Below are 23,391 nucleotides of genomic sequence, written 5' to 3'. Positions count from 1 at the left end.
CCAAACAGCAAGCAATGCAGGTGTAGAAGCACGGTGGCTAGGAAAAACTCCCTAGAATGGCCAAAACCTAGGAAGAAACCTAGAGAGGAACCAGGCTATGAGGGGTGGCCAGTCCTCTTCTGGCTGTGCCGGGTGGAGATTATAACAGAACATGGCCAAGATATTCAAATGTTCATAAATGACCAGCATGGTCAAATAATAATAATCACAGTAGTTGTCGAGGGTGCAGCAAGTCAGCACCTCAGGAGTAGATGTCAGTTGGCTTTTCATAGCCGATCATTAAGAGTATCTCTACCGCTCCTGCTGTCTCTAGAGAGTTGAAAACAGCAGGTCTGGGACAGGTAGCACGTCCAGTGAACAGGTCAGGGTTCCATAGCCGCAGGCAAAACAGTTGAAACTGGAGCAGCAGCACGGCCAGGTGGACTGGGGACAGCAAGGAGTCATCATGTCAGGTAGTCCTGAGGCATGGTCCTAGGGCTCAGTTCCTCCGAGAGAGAGAAAGAAAGAGAGAGAGAGAATTAGAGGGAGCATACTTAAATTCATACAGGACACCGGATAAGACAGGAGAAATACTCCAGATATAACAGACTGACCCTAGCCCCCCGACACATAAACTACTGCAGCATAAATACTGGAGGCTGAGACAGGAGGGGTCAGGAGACACTGTGGCCCCATCCGAGGACACCCCCGGACAGTGCCAAATAGGCAGGATATAACCCCACCCACTTTGCCAAAGCACAGCCCCCACACCACTAGAGGGATATCTTCAACCACCAACTTACCGTCCTGAGACAAGGCCGAGTATAGCCCACAAAGATCTCCGCCACGGCACAACCCAAGGGGGGGCGCCAACCCAGACAGGAAGATCACGTCAGTGACTCAACCCACTCAAGTGATGCACCCCTCCTAGGGACGGCATGGAAGAGCACCAGTAAGTCAGTGACTCAGGCTCTGTAATAGGATTAGAGGCAGAGAATCCCAGGGAGAGAGGCGAACCAACCAGCCAGAGACAGCAAGGGCGGTTCTTTGCTCCATAGATCGTAAATAATTATTTTTCGAGATACAAACAGGCTTCTGTTTTCCCCCTCTGCTAATCACAAATGGCACCCTAGTCCCTATTCAGTGCACCACTTTTGACCAGGGCCTATAGGGGAGAATAGGATGCTGTTTGAGACATGGCTCGTTGTCTCCCTCTACAGGATGACTGTTATAACTACATCTGTCTGCTGGAGGTTCTGAAGGATGGAAGGATCTACGTCTGTGGCTCCTACGCCTACAATCCCCAGTGTGCTTTCATAGTCAGTCACGTTCTCTCTCCTCTGTCTCTTCTCATACTCTACACCTATATTATCATTATTATTATTATACTCTACACCTATATTATCATTATTATTATTATACTCTTCACCTATAATATTATTATTATTATACTCTACACCTATAATATTAGTATTATTATACTCTACACCTATAATATTATTATTATTATTATACTCTACACCTATAATATTATTATACTCTACATCTATAATATTATTATTATTATTATACTCTACACCTATAATATTATTATACTCTACACCTATAATATTATTATACTCTACACCTATAATATTAGTATTATTATACTCTACACCTATAATATTATTATACTCTACACCTATAATATTAGTATTATTATTATTATTATACTCTACACCTATAATATTAGTATTATTATACTCTACACCTATAATATTAGTATTATTATACTCTACACCTATAATATTAGTATTATTATACTCTACACCTATAATATTAGTATTATTATACTCTACACCTATAATATTAGTATTATTATACTCTACACCTATAATATTAGTATTATTATACTCGACACCTATAATATTAGTATTATTATACTCTACACCTATAATATTAGTATTATTATACTCTACACCTATAATATTATTATACTCTACACCTATAATATTATTATACTCTACACCTATAATATTATTATACTCTACACCTATAATATTAGTATTATTATACTCTACACCTATAATATTAGTATTATTATACTCTACACCTATAATATTAGTATTATTATACTCTACACCTATAATATTAGTATTATTATACTCTACACCTATAATATTAGTATTATTATACTCTACACCTATAATATTAGTATTATTATACTCTACACCTATAATATTATTATACTCTACACCTATAATATTATTATACTCTACACCTATAATATTATTATACTCTACACCTATAATATTAGTATTATTATACTCTACACCTATAATATTAGTATTATTATACTCTACACCTATAATATTATTATACTCTACACCTATAATATTATTATACTCTACACCTATAATATTATTATACTCTACACCTATAATATTAGTATTATTATACTCTACACCTATAATATTATTATACTCTACACCTATAATATTATTATACTCTACACCTATAATATTATTATACTCTACACCTATAATATTAGTATTATTATACTCTACACCTATAATATTATTATACTCTACACCTATAATATTATTATACTCTACACCTATAATATTATTATACTCTACACCTATAATATTAGTATTATTATACTCTACACCTATAATATTAGTATTATTATACTCTACACCTATAATATTAGTATTATTATACTCTACACCTATAATATTAGTATTATTATACTCTACACCTATATATTAGTATACTCTACACCTATAATATTAGTATTATTATACTCTACACCTATAATATTATTATACTCTACACCTATAATCTTAGTATTATTATACTCTACACCTATAATATTATTATACTCTACACCTATAATATTATTATACTCTACACCTATAATATTATTATTATACTCTACACCTATAATATTATTATTATTATACTCTACACCTATAATATTATTATACTCTACACCTATAATATTATTATACTCTACCCCTATAATATTATTATACTCTACACCTATAATATTAGTATTATTATACTCTACACCTATAATATTATTATACTCTACACCTATAATATTAGTATTATTATACTCTACACCTATAATATTATTATACTCTACACCTATAATATTATTATACTCTACACCTATAATATTATTATACTCTACACCTATAATATTAGTATTATTTACTCTACACCTATAATATTATTATTATACTCTACACCTATAATATTATTATACTCTACACCTATAATATTAGTATTATTATACTCTACACCTATAATATTAGTATTATTATACTCTACACCTATAATATTAGTATTATTATACTCTACACCTATAATATTATTATACTCTACACCTATAATATTATTATACTCTACACCTATAATATTATTATACTCTACACCTATAATATTATTATACTCTACACTATAATATTAGTATTATTATACTCTACACCTATAATATATTATTATACTCTACACCTATAATATTATTATACTCTACACCTATAATATTATTATACTCTACACCTATAATATTATTAACTCTACACCTATAATATTATTATACTCTACACCTATAATATTATATACTCTACACCTATAATATTATTATACTTACACCTATAATATTATATACTCTACACCTATAATATTATTATACTCTACACCTATAATATTATTATACTCTACACCTATAATATTATTATACTCTACACCTATAATATTATTATACTCTACACCTTATAATATTATTATACTCTACACCTATAATATTATTATACTCTACACCTATAATATTATTATACTCTACACCTATAATATTATTATACTCTACACCTATAATATTATTATACTCTACACCTATAATATTATTATACTCTACACCTATAATATTATTATACTCTACACTATAATATTATTATACTCTACACCTATAATATATTATTATACTCTACACCTATAATATTAGTATTATTATACTCTACACCTATAATATTATTATACTCTACACCTATAATATTATTATACTCTACACCTATAATATTATTATACTCTACACCTATAATATTAGTATTATTATGATACACCTGCTAGATGCCTCTTTAACTGTTGTGGTGAAACACATGTTATTCATTCAGTTCATGTATTTAGTTGATAGGCTTACACACATGATGTTCACGTCACAGGAGGCGGGACCTTAATTGGGAGACGAGGCTCGTGGTAATGGCTGGAGCGGAATCAGTGGAACCATATCAAATACATCAAACATATGGTTTCCTTGTGTTTGATGCCGTTCCATTGTCGCCGTTCCAGACATTACTATGAGCCGTCCTCCCCTCAGCAGCCTCCACTGGTTCACATACACTACTAAATATAGACTGTGTGTATGTGTGTGTGTGTGTGTGTTCAGGACCCAGTGACGTTTGTCCTAGTGAAGGAAGGTGGTGACAAAGTGAAGATGGAGAATGGGAAGGGGAAATGTCCTTATGATCCCAGACAACCTCACACTGCTGTTACTGCAGGTTAGACACACACTGCTGTTACTGTAGGTTAGACACACACTGCTGTTACTGCAGGTTAGACACACACTGCTGTTACTGCAGGTTAGACACACACTGCTGTTACTGTAGGTTAGACACACTCTGCTGTTACTGTAGGTTAGACACACACACTGCTGTTACTGCAGGTTAGACACACACTGCTGTTACTGTAGGTTAGACACACACTGCTGTTACTGCAGGTTAGACACACACTGCTGTTACTGCAGGTTAGACACACACTGCTGTTACTGCAGGTTAGACACACACTGCTGTTACTTGCAGGTTAGACCACACTGCTGTTACTGCAGGTTAGACACACACACTGCTGTTACTGCAGGTTAGACACACACTGCGGTTACTGCAGGTTAGACACACACTGCTGTTACTGCAGGTTAGACACACACACTGCTGTTACTGCAGGTTAGACACACACTGCTGTTACTGCAGGTTAGACACACACTGCTGTTACTGCAGGTTAGACACACACTGCTGTTACTGTAGGTTAGACACACACACTGCTGTTACTGCAGGTTAGACACACACTGCTGTTACTGCAGGTTAGACACACACTGCTGTTACTGTAGGTTAGACACACACACTGCTGTTACTGCAGGTTAGACACACACTGCTGTTACTGCAGGTTAGACACACACTGCTGTTACTGCAGGTTAGACACACACACTGCTGTTACTGCAGGTTAGACACACACTGCTGTTACTGCAGGTTAGACACACACACTGCTGTTACTGCAGGTTAGACACACACACCGCTGTTACTGCAGGTTAGACACACACTGCTGTTACTGTAGGTTAGACACACACTCTGCTGTTACTGTAGGTTAGACACACACTGCTGTTACTGTAGGTTAGACACACACACTACTGTTACCGTAGGTTAGACACACACACCGCTGTTACCGTAGGTTAGACTCACACACTGCTGTTACTGTAGGTTAGACACACACACTGCTGTTACTATAGGTTAGACACACACTGCTGTTACTGTAGGTTAGACACACACTGCTGTTACTGTAGGTTAGACACACACACTGCTGTTACTGCAGGTTAGACACACACTGCTGTTTACTGTAGGTTAGACACACACTGCTGTTACTGCAGGTTAGACACACTGCTGTTACTGTAGGTTAGACACACACTGCTGTTACTGTAGGTTAGACACACACTGCTGTTACTGTAGGTTAGACACACCACTGCTGTTACTGCAGGTTAGACACACACTGCTGTTACTGCAGGTTAGACACACACTGCTGTTACTGTAGGTTAGACAAACACTGCTGTTACTGTAGGTTAGACACACACTGCTGTTACCGTAGGTTAGACACACACTGCTGTTACTGCAGGTTAGACACACACACTGCTGTTACCGTAGGTTAGACACACACTGCTGTTACTGTAGATTAGACACACACTCTGCTGTTACTGTAGGTTAGACACACACACTGCTGTTACTGTAGGTTAGACACACACACTGCTGTTACTGTAGGTTAGACACACACTCTGCTGTTACCGTAGGTTAGACACACACACTGCTGTTACTGTAGGTTAGACACACACTGCTGTTACTGCAGGTTAGACACACACTCTGCTGTTACTGTAGGTTAGACACACACTGCTGTTACTGTAGGTTAGACACACACTGCTGTTACTGTAGGTTAGACACACACTGCTGTTACTGTAGGTTAGACACACTCTGCTGTTACTGTAGGTTAGACACACACACTGCTGTTACTGCAGGTTAGACACACACTGCTGTTACTGTAGGTTAGACACACACTGCTGTTACTGTAGGTTAGACACACACTGCTGTTACTGCAGGTTAGACACACACTGCTGTTACTGCAGGTTAGACACACACTGCTGTTACTGTAGGTTAGACACACACACTGCTGTTACTGCAGGTTAGACACACACTGCTGTTACTGCAGGTTAGACACACACTGCTGTTACTGTAGGTTAGACACACACACTGCTGTTAGTGCAGGTTAGACACACACTGCTGTTACTGCAGGTTAGACACACACTGCTGTTACTGCAGGTTAGACACACACACTGCTGTTACTGCAGGTTAGACACACACTGCTGTTACTGTAGGTTAGACACACACTGCTGTTACTGCAGGTTAGACACACTGCTGTTACTGTAGGTTAGACACACACTGCTGTTACTGTAGGTTAGACACACACTGCTGTTACTGTAGGTTAGACACACACTGCTGTTACTGCAGGTTAGACACACACTGCTGTTACTGCAGGTTAGACACACACTGCTGTTACTGTAGGTTAGACAAACACTGCTGTTACTGTAGGTTAGACACACACTGCTGTTACCGTAGGTTAGACACACACTGCTGTTACTGCAGGTTAGACACACACACTGCTGTTACCGTAGGTTAGACACACACTGCTGTTACTGTAGATTAGACACACACTCTGCTGTTACTGTAGGTTAGACACACACACTGCTGTTACTGTAGGTTAGACACACACACTGCTGTTACTGTAGGTTAGACACACACTCTGCTGTTACCGTAGGTTAGACACACACACTGCTGTTACTGTAGGTTAGACACACACTGCTGTTACTGCAGGTTAGACACACACTCTGCTGTTACTGTAGGTTAGACACACACTGCTGTTACTGTAGGTTAGACACACACTGCTGTTACTGTAGGTTAGACACACACTGCTGTTACTGTATGTTAGACACACACACTGCTGTTACTGTAGGTTAGACACCCACTGCTGTTACTGTAGGTTAGACACACTCTGCTGTTACTGTAGGTTAGACACACACTGCTGTTACTGTAGGTTAGACACACACACTGCTGTTACTGTAGGTTAGACACACACACTGCTGTTACTATAGGTTAGACACACACTGCTGTTACTGCAGGTTAGACACACACTGCTGTTACTGTAGGTTAGACAAACACTGCTGTTACTGTAGGTTAGACACACACTGCTGTTACCGTAGGTTAGACACACACTGCTGTTACTGCAGGTTAGACACACACACTGCTGTTACCGTAGGTTAGACACACACTGCTGTTACTGTAGATTAGACACACACTCTGCTGTTACTGTAGGTTAGACACACACACTGCTGTTACTGTAGGTTAGACACACACACTGCTGTTACTGTAGGTTAGACACACACTCTGCTGTTACCGTAGGTTAGACACACACACTGCTGTTACCGTAGGTTAGACACACACTGCTGTTACTGCAGGTTAGACACACACTCTGCTGTTACTGTAGGTTAGACACACACTGCTGTTACTGTAGGTTAGACACACACTGCTGTTACTGTAGGTTAGACACACACTGCTGTTACTGTAGGTTAGACACACTCTGCTGTTACTGTAGGTTAGACACACACACTGCTGTTACTGCAGGTTAGACACACACTGCTGTTACTGTAGGTTAGACACACACTACTGTTACTGCAGGTTAGACACACACTGCTGTTACTGCAGGTTAGACACACACTGCTGTTACTGCAGGTTTGACACACACTGCTGTTACTGCAGGTTAGACACACACTGCTGTTACTGCAGGTTAGACACACACACTGCTGTTACTGCAGGTTAGACACACACTGCGGTTACTGCAGGTTAGACACACACTGCTGTTACTGCAGGTTAGACACACACACTGCTGTTACTGCAGGTTAGACACACACTGCTGTTACTGCAGGTTAGACACACACTGCTGTTACTGCAGGTTAGACACACACTGCTGTTACTGTAGGTTAGACACACACACTGCTGTTACTGCAGGTTAGACACACACTGCTGTTACTGCAGGTTAGACACACACTGCTGTTACTGTAGGTTAGACACACACACTGCTGTTACTGCAGGTTAGACACACACTGCTGTTACTGCAGGTTAGACACACACTGCTGTTACTGCAGGTTAGACACACACACTGCTGTTACTGCAGGTTAGACACACACTGCTGTTACTGCAGGTTAGACACACACACTGCTGTTACTGCAGGTTAGACACACACACCGCTGTTACTGCAGGTTAGACACACACTGCTGTTACTGTAGGTTAGACACATACTCTGCTGTTACTGTAGGTTAGACACACACTGCTGTTACTGTAGGTTAGACACACACACTGCTGTTACCGTAGGTTAGACACACACACTGCTGTTACCGTAGGTTAGACACACACACTGCTGTTACTGTAGGTTAGACACACACACTGCTGTTACTATAGGTTAGACACACACTGCTGTTACTGCAGGTTAGACACACACACTGCTGTTACTGCAGGTTAGACACACACTGCGGTTACTGCAGGTTAGACACACACTGCTGTTACTGCAGGTTAGACACACACACTGCTGTTACTGCAGGTTAGACACACACTGCTGTTACTGCAGGTTAGACACACACTGCTGTTACTGCAGGTTAGACACACACTGCTGTTACTGTAGTTAGACACACACACTGCTGTTACTGCAGGTTAGACACACACTGCTGTTACTGCAGGTTAGACACACACTGCTGTTACTGTAGGTTAGACACACACACTGCTGTTACTGCAGGTTAGACACACACACTGCTGTTACTGCAGGTTAGACACACACTGCTGTTACTGCAGGTTAGACACACACACTGCTGTTACTGCAGGTTAGACACACACTGCTGTTACTGCAGGTTAGACACACACACTGCTGTTACTGCAGGTTAGACACACACTGCTGTTACTGCAGGTTAGACACACACACTGCTGTTACTGCAGGTTAGACACACACTGCTGTTACTGTAGGTTAGACACACACTCTGCTGTTACTGTAGGTTAGACACACACTGCTGTTACTGTAGGTTAGACACACACACTGCTGTTACCGTAGGTTAGACACACACACTGCTGTTACCGTAGGTTAGACACACACACTGCTGTTACTGTAGGTTAGACACACACACTGCTGTTACTATAGGTTAGACACACACTGCTGTTACTGTAGGTTAGACACACACTGCTGTTACTGCAGGTTAGACACACTCTGCTGTTACTGTAGGTTAGACACACACTGCTGTTACTGTAGGTTAGACACACACACTGCTGTTACCGTAGGTTAGACACACACACTGCTGTTACCGTAGGTTAGACACACACACTGCTGTTACTGTAGGTTAGACACACACACTGCTGTTACTATAGGTTAGACACACACTGCTGTTACTGCAGGTTAGACACACTCTGCTGTTACTGTAGGTTAGACACACACTGCTGTTACTGTAGGTTAGACACACACACTGCTGTTACTGTAGGTTAGACACACACTGCTGTTACTGTAGGTTAGACACACACTGCTGTTACTGTAGGTTAGACACATACTCTGCTGTTACTGCAGGTTAGACACACACTGCTGTTACTGTAGGTTAGACACACTGCTGTTACTGTAGGTTAGACACACACACTCTGCTGTTACTGCAGGTTAGACACACACTGCTGTTACTGTAGGTTAGACACACTGCTGTTACTGTAGGTTAGACACACTGCTGTTACTGTAGGTTAGACACACTCTGCTGTTACTGTAGGTTAGACACACACTGCTGTTACTGTAGGTTAGACACACACACTGCTGTTACTGTAGGTTAGACACACACTGCTGTTACTGTATGTTAGACACACACTGCTGTTACTGTAGGTTAGACACACACTGCTGTTACTGTAGGTTAGACACACACACTGCTGTTACTGTAGGTTAGACACACTCTGCTGTTACTGTAGGTTAGACACACACTGCTGTTACTGCAGGTTAGACACACACTGCTGTTACTGCAGGTTAGACACACACTGCTGTTACTGTAGGTTAGACACACACTGCTGTTACTGCAGGTTAGACACACACTCTGCTGTTACTGTAGGTTAGACACACACACTGCTGTTACTATAGGTTAGACACACACTGCTGTTACTGTAGGTTAGACACACACTGCTGTTACTGTAGGTTAGACACACACACTGCTGTTACTGCAGGTTAGACACACACTGCTGTTACTGTAGGTTAGACACACACTGCTGTTACTGCAGGTTAGACACACTGCTGTTACTGTAGGTTAGACACACACTGCTGTTACTGTAGGTTAGACACACACTGCTGTTACTGTAGGTTAGACACACACTGCTGTTACTGCAGGTTAGACACACACTGCTGTTACTGCAGGTTAGACACACACTGCTGTTACTGTAGGTTAGACAAACACTGCTGTTACTGTAGGTTAGACACACACTGCTGTTACCGTAGGTTAGACACACACTGCTGTTACTGCAGGTTAGACACACACACTGCTGTTACCGTAGGTTAGACACGCACTGCTGTTACTGTAGATTAGACACACACTCTGCTGTTACTGTAGGTTAGACACACACACTGCTGTTACTGTAGGTTAGACACACACACTGCTGTTACTGTAGGTTAGACACACACTCTGCTGTTACCGTAGGTTAGACACACACACTGCTGTTACTGTAGGTTAGACACACACTGCTGTTACTGCAGGTTAGACACACACTCTGCTGTTACTGTAGGTTAGACACACACTGCTGTTACTGTAGGTTAGACACACACTGCTGTTACTGTAGGTTAGACACACACTGCTGTTACTGTAGGTTAGACACACTCTGCTGTTACTGTAGGTTAGACACACACACTGCTGTTACTGCAGGTTAGACACACACTGCTGTTACTGTAGGTTAGACACACACTGCTGTTACTGTAGGTTAGACACACACTCTGTTACTGCAGGTTAGACACACACTGCTGTTACTGCAGGTTAGACACACACTGCTGTTACTGTAGGTTAGACACACACACTGCTGTTACTGCAGGTTAGACACACACTGCTGTTACTGCAGGTTAGACACACACTGCTGTTACTGTAGGTTAGACACACACACTGCTGTTAGTGCAGGTTAGACACACACTGCTGTTACTGCAGGTTAGACACACACTGCTGTTACGGCACGTTACGACACACCACATGCTGTTACTGCAGGTTAGACACACACTGCCTGTTACTGTAGGTTAGACACACACTGCTGTTACTGCAGGTTAACACACTGCTGATTACTGTAGGTTAGACACACACTGCTGTTTACTGTAGGTAGACCACACATGCTGTTACTGTAGGTTATGAACACCACTGCTGTTACTGCAGGTTAGACACACACTGCTGTTACTGCAAGGTTAGGGACCACCACACTGCTTGTTACTGTAGCGTTAAGACAAACACTCTGTTACTGTAGGTTAGACACCACACTCTGTTACCGTAGCGTTAGAAGCACACACTGACTGTTACTGCAGGTTAGACACACACACTGCTGTTACGTAGCGTTAGACACACCACTGCTGTTACTGTAGATTAGACACACACCTTCTGCCTGTACTTTTAGGTTAGACACACACACTGCTGTTACTGTAGGTTAGACACACCCACACTGCTGTTACTGTAGGTTAGACACACACACTGCTGTTACTGTAGGTTAGACACACACTCTGCTGTTACTGTAGGTTAGACACACACACTGCTGTTACTGTAGGTTAGACACACACTGCTGTTACTGCAGGTTAGACACACACTCTGCTGTTACTGTAGGTTAGACACACACTGCTGTTACTGTAGGTTAGACACACACTGCTGTTACTGTAGGTTAGACACACACTGCTGTTACTGTAGGTTAGACACACACACTGCTGTTACTGTAGGTTAGACACACACTGCTGTTACTGTAGGTTAGACACACTCTGCTGTTACTGTAGGTTAGACACACACTGCTGTTACTGTAGGTTAGACACACACACTGCTGTTACTGTAGGTTAGACACACACTGCTGTTACTGTAGGTTAGACACACACTGCTGTTACTGTAGGTTAGACACACACTGCTGTTACTGTAGGTTAGACACACACACTGCTGTTACTGTAGGTTAGACACACACTGCTGTTACTGTAGGTTAGACACACACTGCTGTTACTGTAGGTTAGACACACACTGCTGTTACTGTAGGTTAGACACACACTGCTGTTACTGTAGGTTAGACACACACTGCTGTTACTGTAGGTTAGACACACACTCTGCTGTTACTGTAGGTTAGACACACACACTGCTGTTACTGTAGGTTAGACACACACTGCTGTTACTGTAGGTTAGACACACACTGCTGTTACTGTAGGTTAGACACACACACTGCTGTTACTGTAGGTTAGACACACACTGCTGTTACTGTAGGTTAGACACACACTGCTGTTACTGTAGGTTAGACACACTGCTGTTACTGTAGGTTAGACACACACTGCTGTTACTGTAGGTTAGACACACACTGCTGTTACTGTAGGTTAGACACACACTGCTGTTACTGTAGGTTAGACACACACTGCTGTTACTGTAGGTTAGACACACACTGCTGTTACTGTAGGTTAGACACACACTGCTGTTACTGTAGGTTAGACACACACTGCTGTTACTGTAGGTTAGACACACACTGCTGTTACTGTAGGTTAGACACACACACTGCTGTTACTGTAGGTTAGACACACACTGCTGTTACTGTAGGTTAGACACACACTCTGCTGTTACTGTAGGTTAGACACACACACTGCTGTTACTGTAGGTTAGACACACACACTGCTGTTACTGTAGGTTAGACACACACTCTGCTGTTACTGTAGGTTAGACACACACACTGCTGTTACTGTAGGTTAGACACACACTGCTGTTACTGTAGGTTAGACACACACTCTGCTGTTACTGTAGGTTAGACACACACTGCTGTTACTGTAGGTTAGACACACACTGCTGTTACTGTAGGTTAGACACACACTGCTGTTACTGTAGGTTAGACACACACTGCTGTTACTGTAGGTTAGACACACACACTGCTGTTACTGTAGGTTAGACACACACTGCTGTTACTGTAGGTTAGACACACACTGCTGTTACTGTAGGTTAGACACACACTGCTGTTACTGTAGGTTAGACACACACTGCTGTTACTGTAGGTTAGACACACACTGCTGTTACTGTAGGTTAGACACACACACTGCTGTTACTGTAGGTTAGACACACACTGCTGTTACTGTAGGTTAGACACACACTGCTGTTACTGTAGGTTAGACACACACACTGCTGTTACTGTAGGTTAGACACACACTGCTGTTACTGTAGGTTAGACACACACTGCTGTTACTGTAGGTTAGACACACACACTGCTGTTACTGTAGGTTAGACACACACTGCTGTTACTGTAGGTTAGACACACACTGCTGTTACTGTAGGTTAGACACACTGCTGTTACTGTAGGTTAGACACACACTGCTGTTACTGTAGGTTAGACACACACTGCTGTTACTGTAGGTTAGACACACACTGCTGTTACTGTAGGTTAGACACACACTGCTGTTACTGTAGGTTAGACACACACTGCTGTTACTGTAGGTTAGACACACACTGCTGTTACTGTAGGTTAGACACACACTGCTGTTACTGTAGGTTAGACACACACTGCTGTTACTGTAGGTTAGACACACACACTGCTGTTACTGTAGGTTAGACACACACTGCTGTTACTGTAGGTTAGACACACACTCTGCTGTTACTGTAGGTTAGACACACACACTGCTGTTACTGTAGGTTAGACACACACACTGCTGTTACTGTAGGTTAGACACACACTCTGCTGTTACTGTAGGTTAGACACACACACTGCTGTTACTGTAGGTTAGACACACACTGCTGTTACTGTAGGTTAGACACACACTCTGCTGTTACTGTAGGTTAGACACACACTGCTGTTACTGTAGGTTAGACACACACTGCTGTTACTGTAGGTTAGACACACACTGCTGTTACTGTAGGTTAGACACACACACTGCTGTTACTGTAGGTTAGACACACACTGCTGTTACTGTATGTTAGACACACACTGCTGTTACTGTAGGTTAGACACACACTGCTGTTACTGTAGGTTAGACACACACACTGCTGTTACTGTAGGTTAGACACACACACTGCTGTTACTGTAGGTTAGACACACACTGCTGTTACTGTAGGTTAGACACACACTGCTGTTACTGTAGGTTAGACACACACACTGCTGTTACTGTAGGTTAGACACACACTGCTGTTACTGTAGGTTAGACACACACTGCTGTTACTGTAGGTTAGACACACTGCTGTTACTGTAGGTTAGACACACACTGCTGTTACTGTAGGTTAGACACACACTGCTGTTACTGTAGGTTAGACACACACTGCTGTTACTGTAGGTTAGACACACACTGCTGTTACTGTAGGTTAGACACACACTGCTGTTACTGTAGGTTAGACACACACTGCTGTTACTGTAGGTTAGACACACACTGCTGTTACTGTAGGTTAGACACACACTGCTGTTACTGTAGGTTAGACACACACACTGCTGTTACTGTAGGTTAGACACACACTGCTGTTACTGTAGGTTAGACACACACTCTGCTGTTACTGTAGGTTAGACACACACACTGCTGTTACTGTAGGTTAGACACACACACTGCTGTTACTGTAGGTTAGACACACACTCTGCTGTTACTGTAGGTTAGACACACACACTGCTGTTACTGTAGGTTAGACACACACTGCTGTTACTGTAGGTTAGACACACACTGCTGTTACTGTAGGTTAGACACACACTGCTGTTACTGTAGGTTAGACACACACTGCTGTTACTGTAGGTTAGACACACACTGCTGTTACTGTAGGTTAGACACACACTGCTGTTACTGTAGGTTAGACACACACACTGCTGTTACTGTAGGTTAGACACACACTGCTGTTACTGTAGGTTAGACACACACTGCTGTTACTGTAGGTTAGACACACACTGCTGTTACTGTAGGTTAGACACACACTGCTGTTACTGTAGGTTAGACACACACTGCTGTTACTGTAGGTTAGACACACACTGCTGTTACTGTAGGTTAGACACACACACTGCTGTTACTGTAGGTTAGACACACACTGCTGTTACTGTAGGTTAGACACACACTGCTGTTACTGTAGGTTAGACACACACACTGCTGTTACTGTAGGTTAGACACACACTGCTGTTACTGTAGGTTAGACACACACTGCTGTTACTGTAGGTTAGACACACACTGCTGTTACTGTAGGTTAGACACACACACTGCTGTTACTGTAGGTTAGACACACACTGCTGTTACTGTAGGTTAGACACACACTGCTGTTACTGTAGGTTAGACACACACACTGCTGTTACTGTAGGTTAGACACACACTGCTGTTACTGTAGGTTAGACACACACTGCTGTTACTGTAGGTTAGACACACACACTGCTGTTACTGTAGGTTAGACACACACTGCTGTTACTGTAGGTTAGACACACACACTGCTGTTACTGTAGGTTAGACACACACTGCTGTTACTGTAGGTTAGACACACACTGCTGTTACTGTAGGTTAGACACACACTCTGCTGTTACTGTAGGTTAGACACACACTGCTGTTACTGTAGGTTAGACACACACACTGCTGTTACTGTAGGTTAGACACACACACTGCTGTTACTGTAGGTTAGACACACACACTGCTGTTACTGTAGGTTAGACACACACACTGCTGTTACTGTAGGTTAGACACACACTGCTGTTACTGTAGGTTAGACACACACACTGCTGTTACTGTAGGTTAGACACACACTGCTGTTACTGTAGGTTAGACACACACTGCTGTTACTGTAGGTTAGACACACACACTGCTGTTACTGTAGGTTAGACACACACTGCTGTTACTGTAGGTTAGACACACACTGCTGTTACTGTAGGTTAGACACACACTGCTGTTACTGTAGGTTAGACACACACACTGCTGTTACTGTAGGTTAGACACACACTGCTGTTACTGTAGGTTAGACACACACTGCTGTTACTGTAGGTTAGACACACACACTGCTGTTACTGTAGGTTAGACACACACACTGCTGTTACTGTAGGTTAGACACACACTGCTGTTACTGTAGGTTAGACACACACACTGCTGTTACTGTAGGTTAGACACACACTGCTGTTACTGTAGGTTAGACACACACACTGCTGTTACTGTAGGTTAGACACACACTGCTGTTACTGTAGGTTAGACACACACACTGCTGTTACTGTAGGTTAGACACACACTGCTGTTACTGTAGGTTAGACACACACTCTGCTGTTACTGTAGGTTAGACACACACTGCTGTTACTGTAGGTTAGACACACACACTGCTGTTACTGTAGGTTAGACACACACACTGCTGTTACTGTAGGTTAGACACACACACTGCTGTTACTGTAGGTTAGACACACACACTGCTGTTACTGTAGGTTAGACACACACTGCTGTTACTGTAGGTTAGACACACACTGCTGTTACTGTAGGTTAGACACACACTGCTGTTACTGTAGGTTAGACACACACTGCTGTTACTGTAGGTTAGACACACACACTGCTGTTACTGTAGGTTAGACACACACACTGCTGTTACTGTAGGTTAGACACACACACTGCTGTTACTGTAGGTTAGACACACACACTGCTGTTACTGTAGGTTAGACACACACTGCTGTTACTGTAGGTTAGACACACACTGCTGTTACTGTAGGTTAGACACACACTGCTGTTACTGTAGGTTAGACACACACACTGCTGTTACTGTAGGTTAGACACACACTGCTGTTACTGTAGGTTAGACACACACTGCTGTTACTGTAGGTTAGACACACACTCTGCTGTTACTGCAGGTTAGACACACACTGCTGTTACTGTAGGTTAGACACACTGCTGTTACTGTAGGTTAGACACACACACTCTGCTGTTACTGCAGGTTAGACACACACTGCTGTTACTGTAGGTTAGACACACTGCTGTTACTGTAGGTTAGACACACTGCTGTTACTGTAGGTTAGACACACTCTGCTGTTACTGTAGGTTAGACACACACTGCTGTTACTGTAGGTTAGACACACACACTGCTGTTACTGTAGGTTAGACACACACTGCTGTTACTGTAGGTTAGACACACACTGCTGTTACTGTAGGTTAGACACACACTGCTGTTACTGTAGGTTAGACACACACACTGCTGTTACTGTAGGTTAGACACACTCTGCTGTTACTGTAGGTTAGACACACACTGCTGTTACTGTAGGTTAGACACACACTGCTGTTACTGCAGGTTAGACACACACTGCTGTTACTGTAGGTTAGACACACACTGCTGTTACTGTAGGTTAGACACACACTCTGCTGTTACTGTAGGTTAGACACACTGCTGTTACTGTAGGTTAGACACACACTCTGCTGTTACTGTAGGTTAGACACACACTGCTGTTACTGTAGGTTAGACACACACTGCTGTTACTGTAGGTTAGACACACACTCTGCTGTTACTGTAGGTTAGACACACACACTGCTGTTACTGTAGGTTAGACACACACTCTGCTGTTACTGTAGGTTAGACACACACACTGCTGTTACTGTAGGTTAGACACACACTGCTGTTACTGTAGGTTAGACACACACTGCTGTTACTGCAGGTTAGACACACACACTGCTGTTACTGTAGGTTAGACACACACTCTGCTGTTACTGTAGGTTAGACACACACTCTGCTGTTACTGTAGGTTAGACACACACACTGCTGTTACTGTAGGTTAGACACACACTCTGCTGTTACTGTAGGTTAGACACCCACACTGCTGTTACTGCAGGTTAGACACACACACTGCTGTTACTGTAGGTTAGACACCCACACTGCTGTTACTGCAGGTTAGACACACACACTGCTGTTACTGTAGGTTAGACACCACACTGCTGTTACTGTAGGTTAGACACCCACACTGCTGTTACTGTAGGTTAGAAACCCACACTGCTGTTACTGTAGGTTAGAGACACACACTGCTGTTACTGTAGGTTAGAGACACACACTGCTGTTACTGTAGGTTAGACACACACTGCTGTTACTGTAGGTTAGACACACACACTGCTGTTACTGTAGGTTAGACACACACTGCTGTTACTGTAGGTTAGACACACACTGCTGTTACTGTAGGTTAGACACACACTGCTGTTACTGTAGGTTAGACACACACTGCTGTTACTGTAGGTTAGACACACACTGCTGTTACTGTAGGTTAGACACACACTCTGCTGTTACTGTAGGTTAGACACACTGCTGTTACTGTAGGTTAGACACACACTCTGCTGTTACTGTAGGTTAGACACACACTGCTGTTACTGTAGGTTAGACACACACTGCTGTTACTGTAGGTTAGACACACTCTGCTGTTACTGTAGGTTAGACACACACACTGCTGTTACTGTAGGTTAGACACACACTCTGCTGTTACTGTAGGTTAGAGACACACACTGCTGTTACTGTAGGTTAGACACACTGCTGTTACTGTAGGTTAGACACACTCTGCTGTTACTGTAGGTTAGACACACACTGCTGTTACTGTAGGTTAGACACACACACTGCTGTTACTGTAGGTTAGACACACACTGCTGTTACTGTAGGTTAGACACACACTGCTGTTACTGTAGGTTAGACACACACTGCTGTTACTGCAGGTTAGACACACACACTGCTGTTACTGTAGGTTAGACACACACTGCTGTTACTGTAGGTTAGACACACACTGCTGTTACTGTAGGTTAGACACACACTGCTGTTACTGTAGGTTAGACACACACTGCTGTTACTGTAGGTTAGACACACACTGCTGTTACTGTAGGTTAGACACACACTCTGCTGTTACTGTAGGTTAGACACACTGCTGTTACTGTAGGTTAGACACACACTCTGCTGTTACTGTAGGTTAGACACACACTGCTGTTACTGTAGGTTAGACACACACTGCTGTTACTGTAGGTTAGACACACACTCTGCTGTTACTGTAGGTTAGACACACACACTGCTGTTACTGTAGGTTAGACACACACTCTGCTGTTACTGTAGGTTAGACACACACTGCTGTTACTGTAGGTTAGAGACACACACTGCTGTTACTGTAGGTTAGACACACACTGCTGTTACTGTAGGTTAGACACACACACTGCTGTTACTGTAGGTTAGACACACACTCTGCTGTTACTGTAGGTTAGACACACACTCTGCTGTTACTGTAGGTTAGACACACACACTGCTGTTACTGTAGGTTAGACACACACTCTGCTGTTACTGTAGGTTAGACACCCACACTGCTGTTACTGTAGGTTAGACACACACACTGCTGTTACTGTAGGTTAGACACCCACACTGCTGTTACTGCAGGTTAGACACACACACTGCTGTTACTGTAGGTTAGACACCCACACTGCTGTTACTGTAGGTTAGAACCCACACTGCTGTTACTGTAGGTTAGAACCCACACTGCTGTTACTGTAGGTTAGAGACACACACTGCTGTTACTGTAGGTTAGAGACACACACTGCTGTTACTGTAGGTTAGACACACACTGCTGTTACTGTAGGTTAGACACACACACTGCTGTTACTGTAGGTTAGACACACACTGCTGTTACTGTAGGTTAGACACACACTGCTGTTACTGCAGGTTAGACACACACACTGCTGTTACTGTAGGTTAGACACCACACTGCTGTTACTGTAGGTTAGACCCACACTGCTGTTACTGTAGGTTAGAGACACACACTGCTGTTACTGTAGGTTAGAGACACACACTGCTGTTACTGTAGGTTAGACACACACTGCTGTTACTGTAGGTTAGACACACACTGCTGTTACTGTAGGTTAGACACACACACTGCTGTTACTGTAGGTTAGACACACACTGCTGTTACTGTAGGTTAGACACACACACTGCTGTTACTGTAGGTTAGACCCACACTGCTGTTACTGTAGGTTAGAACCCACACTGCTGTTACTGTAGGTTAGAGACACACACTGCTGTTACTGTAGGTTAGACACACACTGCTGTTACTGTAGGTTAGACACACTCTGCTGTTACTGTAGGTTAGACACACACTCTGCTGTTACTGTAGGTTAGACACACACTCTGCTGTTACTGTAGGTTAGACACACACTGCTGTTACTGTAGGTTAGACACACACTGCTGTTACTGTAGGTTAGACACACACTCTGCTGTTACTGCAGGTTAGACACACACTGCTGTTACTGTAGGTTAGACACACACTGCTGTTACTGTAGGTTAGACACACACACTGCTGTTACTGTAGGTTAGACACACACTGCTGTTACTGTAGGTTAGACACACACTGCTGTTACTGTAGGTTAGACACACACTCTGCTGTTACTGTAGGTTAGACACACTGCTGTTACTGTAGGTTAGACACACACTGCTGTTACTGTAGGTTAGACACACACACTGCTGTTACTGTAGGTTAGACACACACTGCTGTTACTGTAGGTTAGACACACACTCTGCTGTTACTGTAGGTTAGACACACACTGCTGTTACTGTAGGTTAGACACACTGCTGTTACTGTAGGTTAGACACACACACTGCTGTTACTGTAGGTTAGACACACTGCTGTTACTGTAGGTTAGACACACACTGCTGTTACTGTAGGTTAGACACACACTCTGCTGTTACTGTAGGTTAGACACACACTGCTGTTACTGTAGGTTAGACACACACTGCTGTTACTGTAGGTTAGACACACACTGCTGTTACTGCAGGTTAGACACACACTGCTGTTACTGTAGGTTAGACACACACTGCTGTTACTGTAGGTTAGACACACACTGCTGTTACTGTAGGTTAGACACACACTGCTGTTACTGTAGGTTAGACACACACTGCTGTTACTGTAGGTTAGACACACACTGCTGTTACTGCAGGTTAGACACACACTGCTGTTACTGTAGGTTAGACACACACTGCTGTTACTGTAGGTTAGACACACACTGCTGTTACTGTAGGTTAGACACACACTGCTGTTACTGTAGGTTAGACACACACTCTGCTGTTACTGTAGGTTAGACACACTGCTGTTACTGTAGGTTAGACACACACTCTGCTGTTACTGTAGGTTAGACACACACTGCTGTTACTGTAGGTTAGACACACACTGCTGTTACTGTAGGTTAGACACACACTGCTGTTACTGTAGGTTAGACACACACTGCTGTTACTGTAGGTTAGACACACACTGCTGTTACTGTAGGTTAGACACACACACTGCTGTTACTGTAGGTTAGACACACACTGCTGTTACTGTAGGTTAGAGACACACACTGCTGTTACTGTAGGTTAGACACACACTGCTGTTACTGTAGGTTAGACACACACTGCTGTTACTGTAGGTTAGACACACACACTGCTGTTACTGTAGGTTAGACACACACTGCTGTTACTGTAGGTTAGACACACACTGCTGTTACTGTAGGTTAGACACACACTGCTGTTACTGTAGGTTAGACACACACACTGCTGTTACTGTAGGTTAGACACACACTGCTGTTACTGTAGGTTAGACACACACTGCTGTTACTGTAGGTTAGACACACACTGCTGTTACTGTAGGTTAGACACACACACTGCTGTTACTGTAGGTTAGACACACACTGCTGTTACTGTAGGTTAGACACACACTGCTGTTACTGTAGGTTAGACACACACTGCTGTTACTGTAGGTTAGACACACACTGCTGTTACTGTAGGTTAGACACACACTGCTGTTACTGTAGGTTAGACACACACTCTGCTGTTACTGTAGGTTAGACACACACTGCTGTTACTGTAGGTTAGACACACACTGCTGTTACTGTAGGTTAGACACACACTCTGCTGTTACTGTAGGTTAGACACACACACTGCTGTTACTGTAGGTTAGACACACACTCTGCTGTTACTGTAGGTTAGAGACACACACTGCTGTTACTGTAGGTTAGAGACACACACTGCTGTTACTGTAGGTTAGACACACACTGCTGTTACTGTAGGTTAGACACACACACTGCTGTTACTGTAGGTTAGACACACACTCTGCTGTTACTGTAGGTTAGACACACACTGCTGTTACTGTAGGTTAGACACACACACTGCTGTTACTGTAGGTTAGACACACACTCTGCTGTTACTGTAGGTTAGACACACACTGCTGTTACTGTAGGTTAGACACACACTGCTGTTACTGTAGGTTAGACACACACACTGCTGTTACTGTAGGTTAGACACACACACTGCTGTTACTGTAGGTTAGACACACACTGCTGTTACTGTAGGTTAGAAACACACACTGCTGTTACTGTAGGTTAGAGACACACACTGCTGTTACTGTAGGTTAGAGACACACACTGCTGTTACTGTAGGTTAGACACACACTGCTGTTACTGTAGGTTAGACACACACTGCTGTTACTGTAGGTTAGACACACACTGCTGTTACTGTAGGTTAGACACACACACTGCTGTTACTGTAGGTTAGACACACACTGCTGTTACTGTAGGTTAGAAACACACTGCTGTTACTGTAGGTTAGACACACACTGCTGTTACTGTAGGTTAGAGACACACTCTGCTGTTACTGTAGGTTAGACACACTCTGCTGTTACTGTAGGTTAGACACACACTCTGCTGTTACTGTAGGTTAGACACACACACTGCTGTTACTGTAGGTTAGACACACACTGCTGTTACTGTAGGTTAGACACACACTGCTGTTACTGTAGGTTAGACACCACACTGCTGTTACTGTAGGTTAGACACACACTGCTGTTACTGTAGGTTAGACACACACTGCTGTTACTGTAGGTTAGAGACACACTCTGCTGTTACTGTAGGTTAGACACA

The 23,391-nt window shown here is 42.7% G+C and overlaps 1 protein-coding gene across 8 annotated transcripts in view; it reads left to right on the top strand.

The window, feature by feature from the left end:
* LOC109901308 (semaphorin-4E) overlaps positions 1–23,391 on the top strand; it is a 330,201-nt gene that overhangs the window by 8,648 nt on the left and 298,162 nt on the right. For all 8 annotated transcript variants that reach the window (XR_004206938.1, XR_004206937.1, XR_004206936.1 and 5 more), the window contains 2 exons: positions 1,200–1,298; positions 4,412–4,523. Coding sequence is in view for 3 of the 8 variants with exons in the window: in XM_031814901.1 (XP_031670761.1) it covers positions 1,200–1,298; positions 4,412–4,523 (211 nt within the window). In the remaining 5 variants the exon portion in view is untranslated. The remainder of the gene's footprint in view (positions 1–1,199; positions 1,299–4,411; positions 4,524–23,391) is intronic.

This window comes from Oncorhynchus kisutch, unplaced genomic scaffold (assembly GCF_002021735.2).
Source record: "Oncorhynchus kisutch isolate 150728-3 unplaced genomic scaffold, Okis_V2 Okis07a-Okis12b_hom, whole genome shotgun sequence".
In the NCBI taxonomy this organism is placed as follows: Eukaryota; Metazoa; Chordata; class Actinopteri; order Salmoniformes; family Salmonidae; genus Oncorhynchus; species Oncorhynchus kisutch.
Note: the sequence above shows the minus strand (reverse complement) of the source record. Positions and strands in the feature narration are given on the sequence as shown.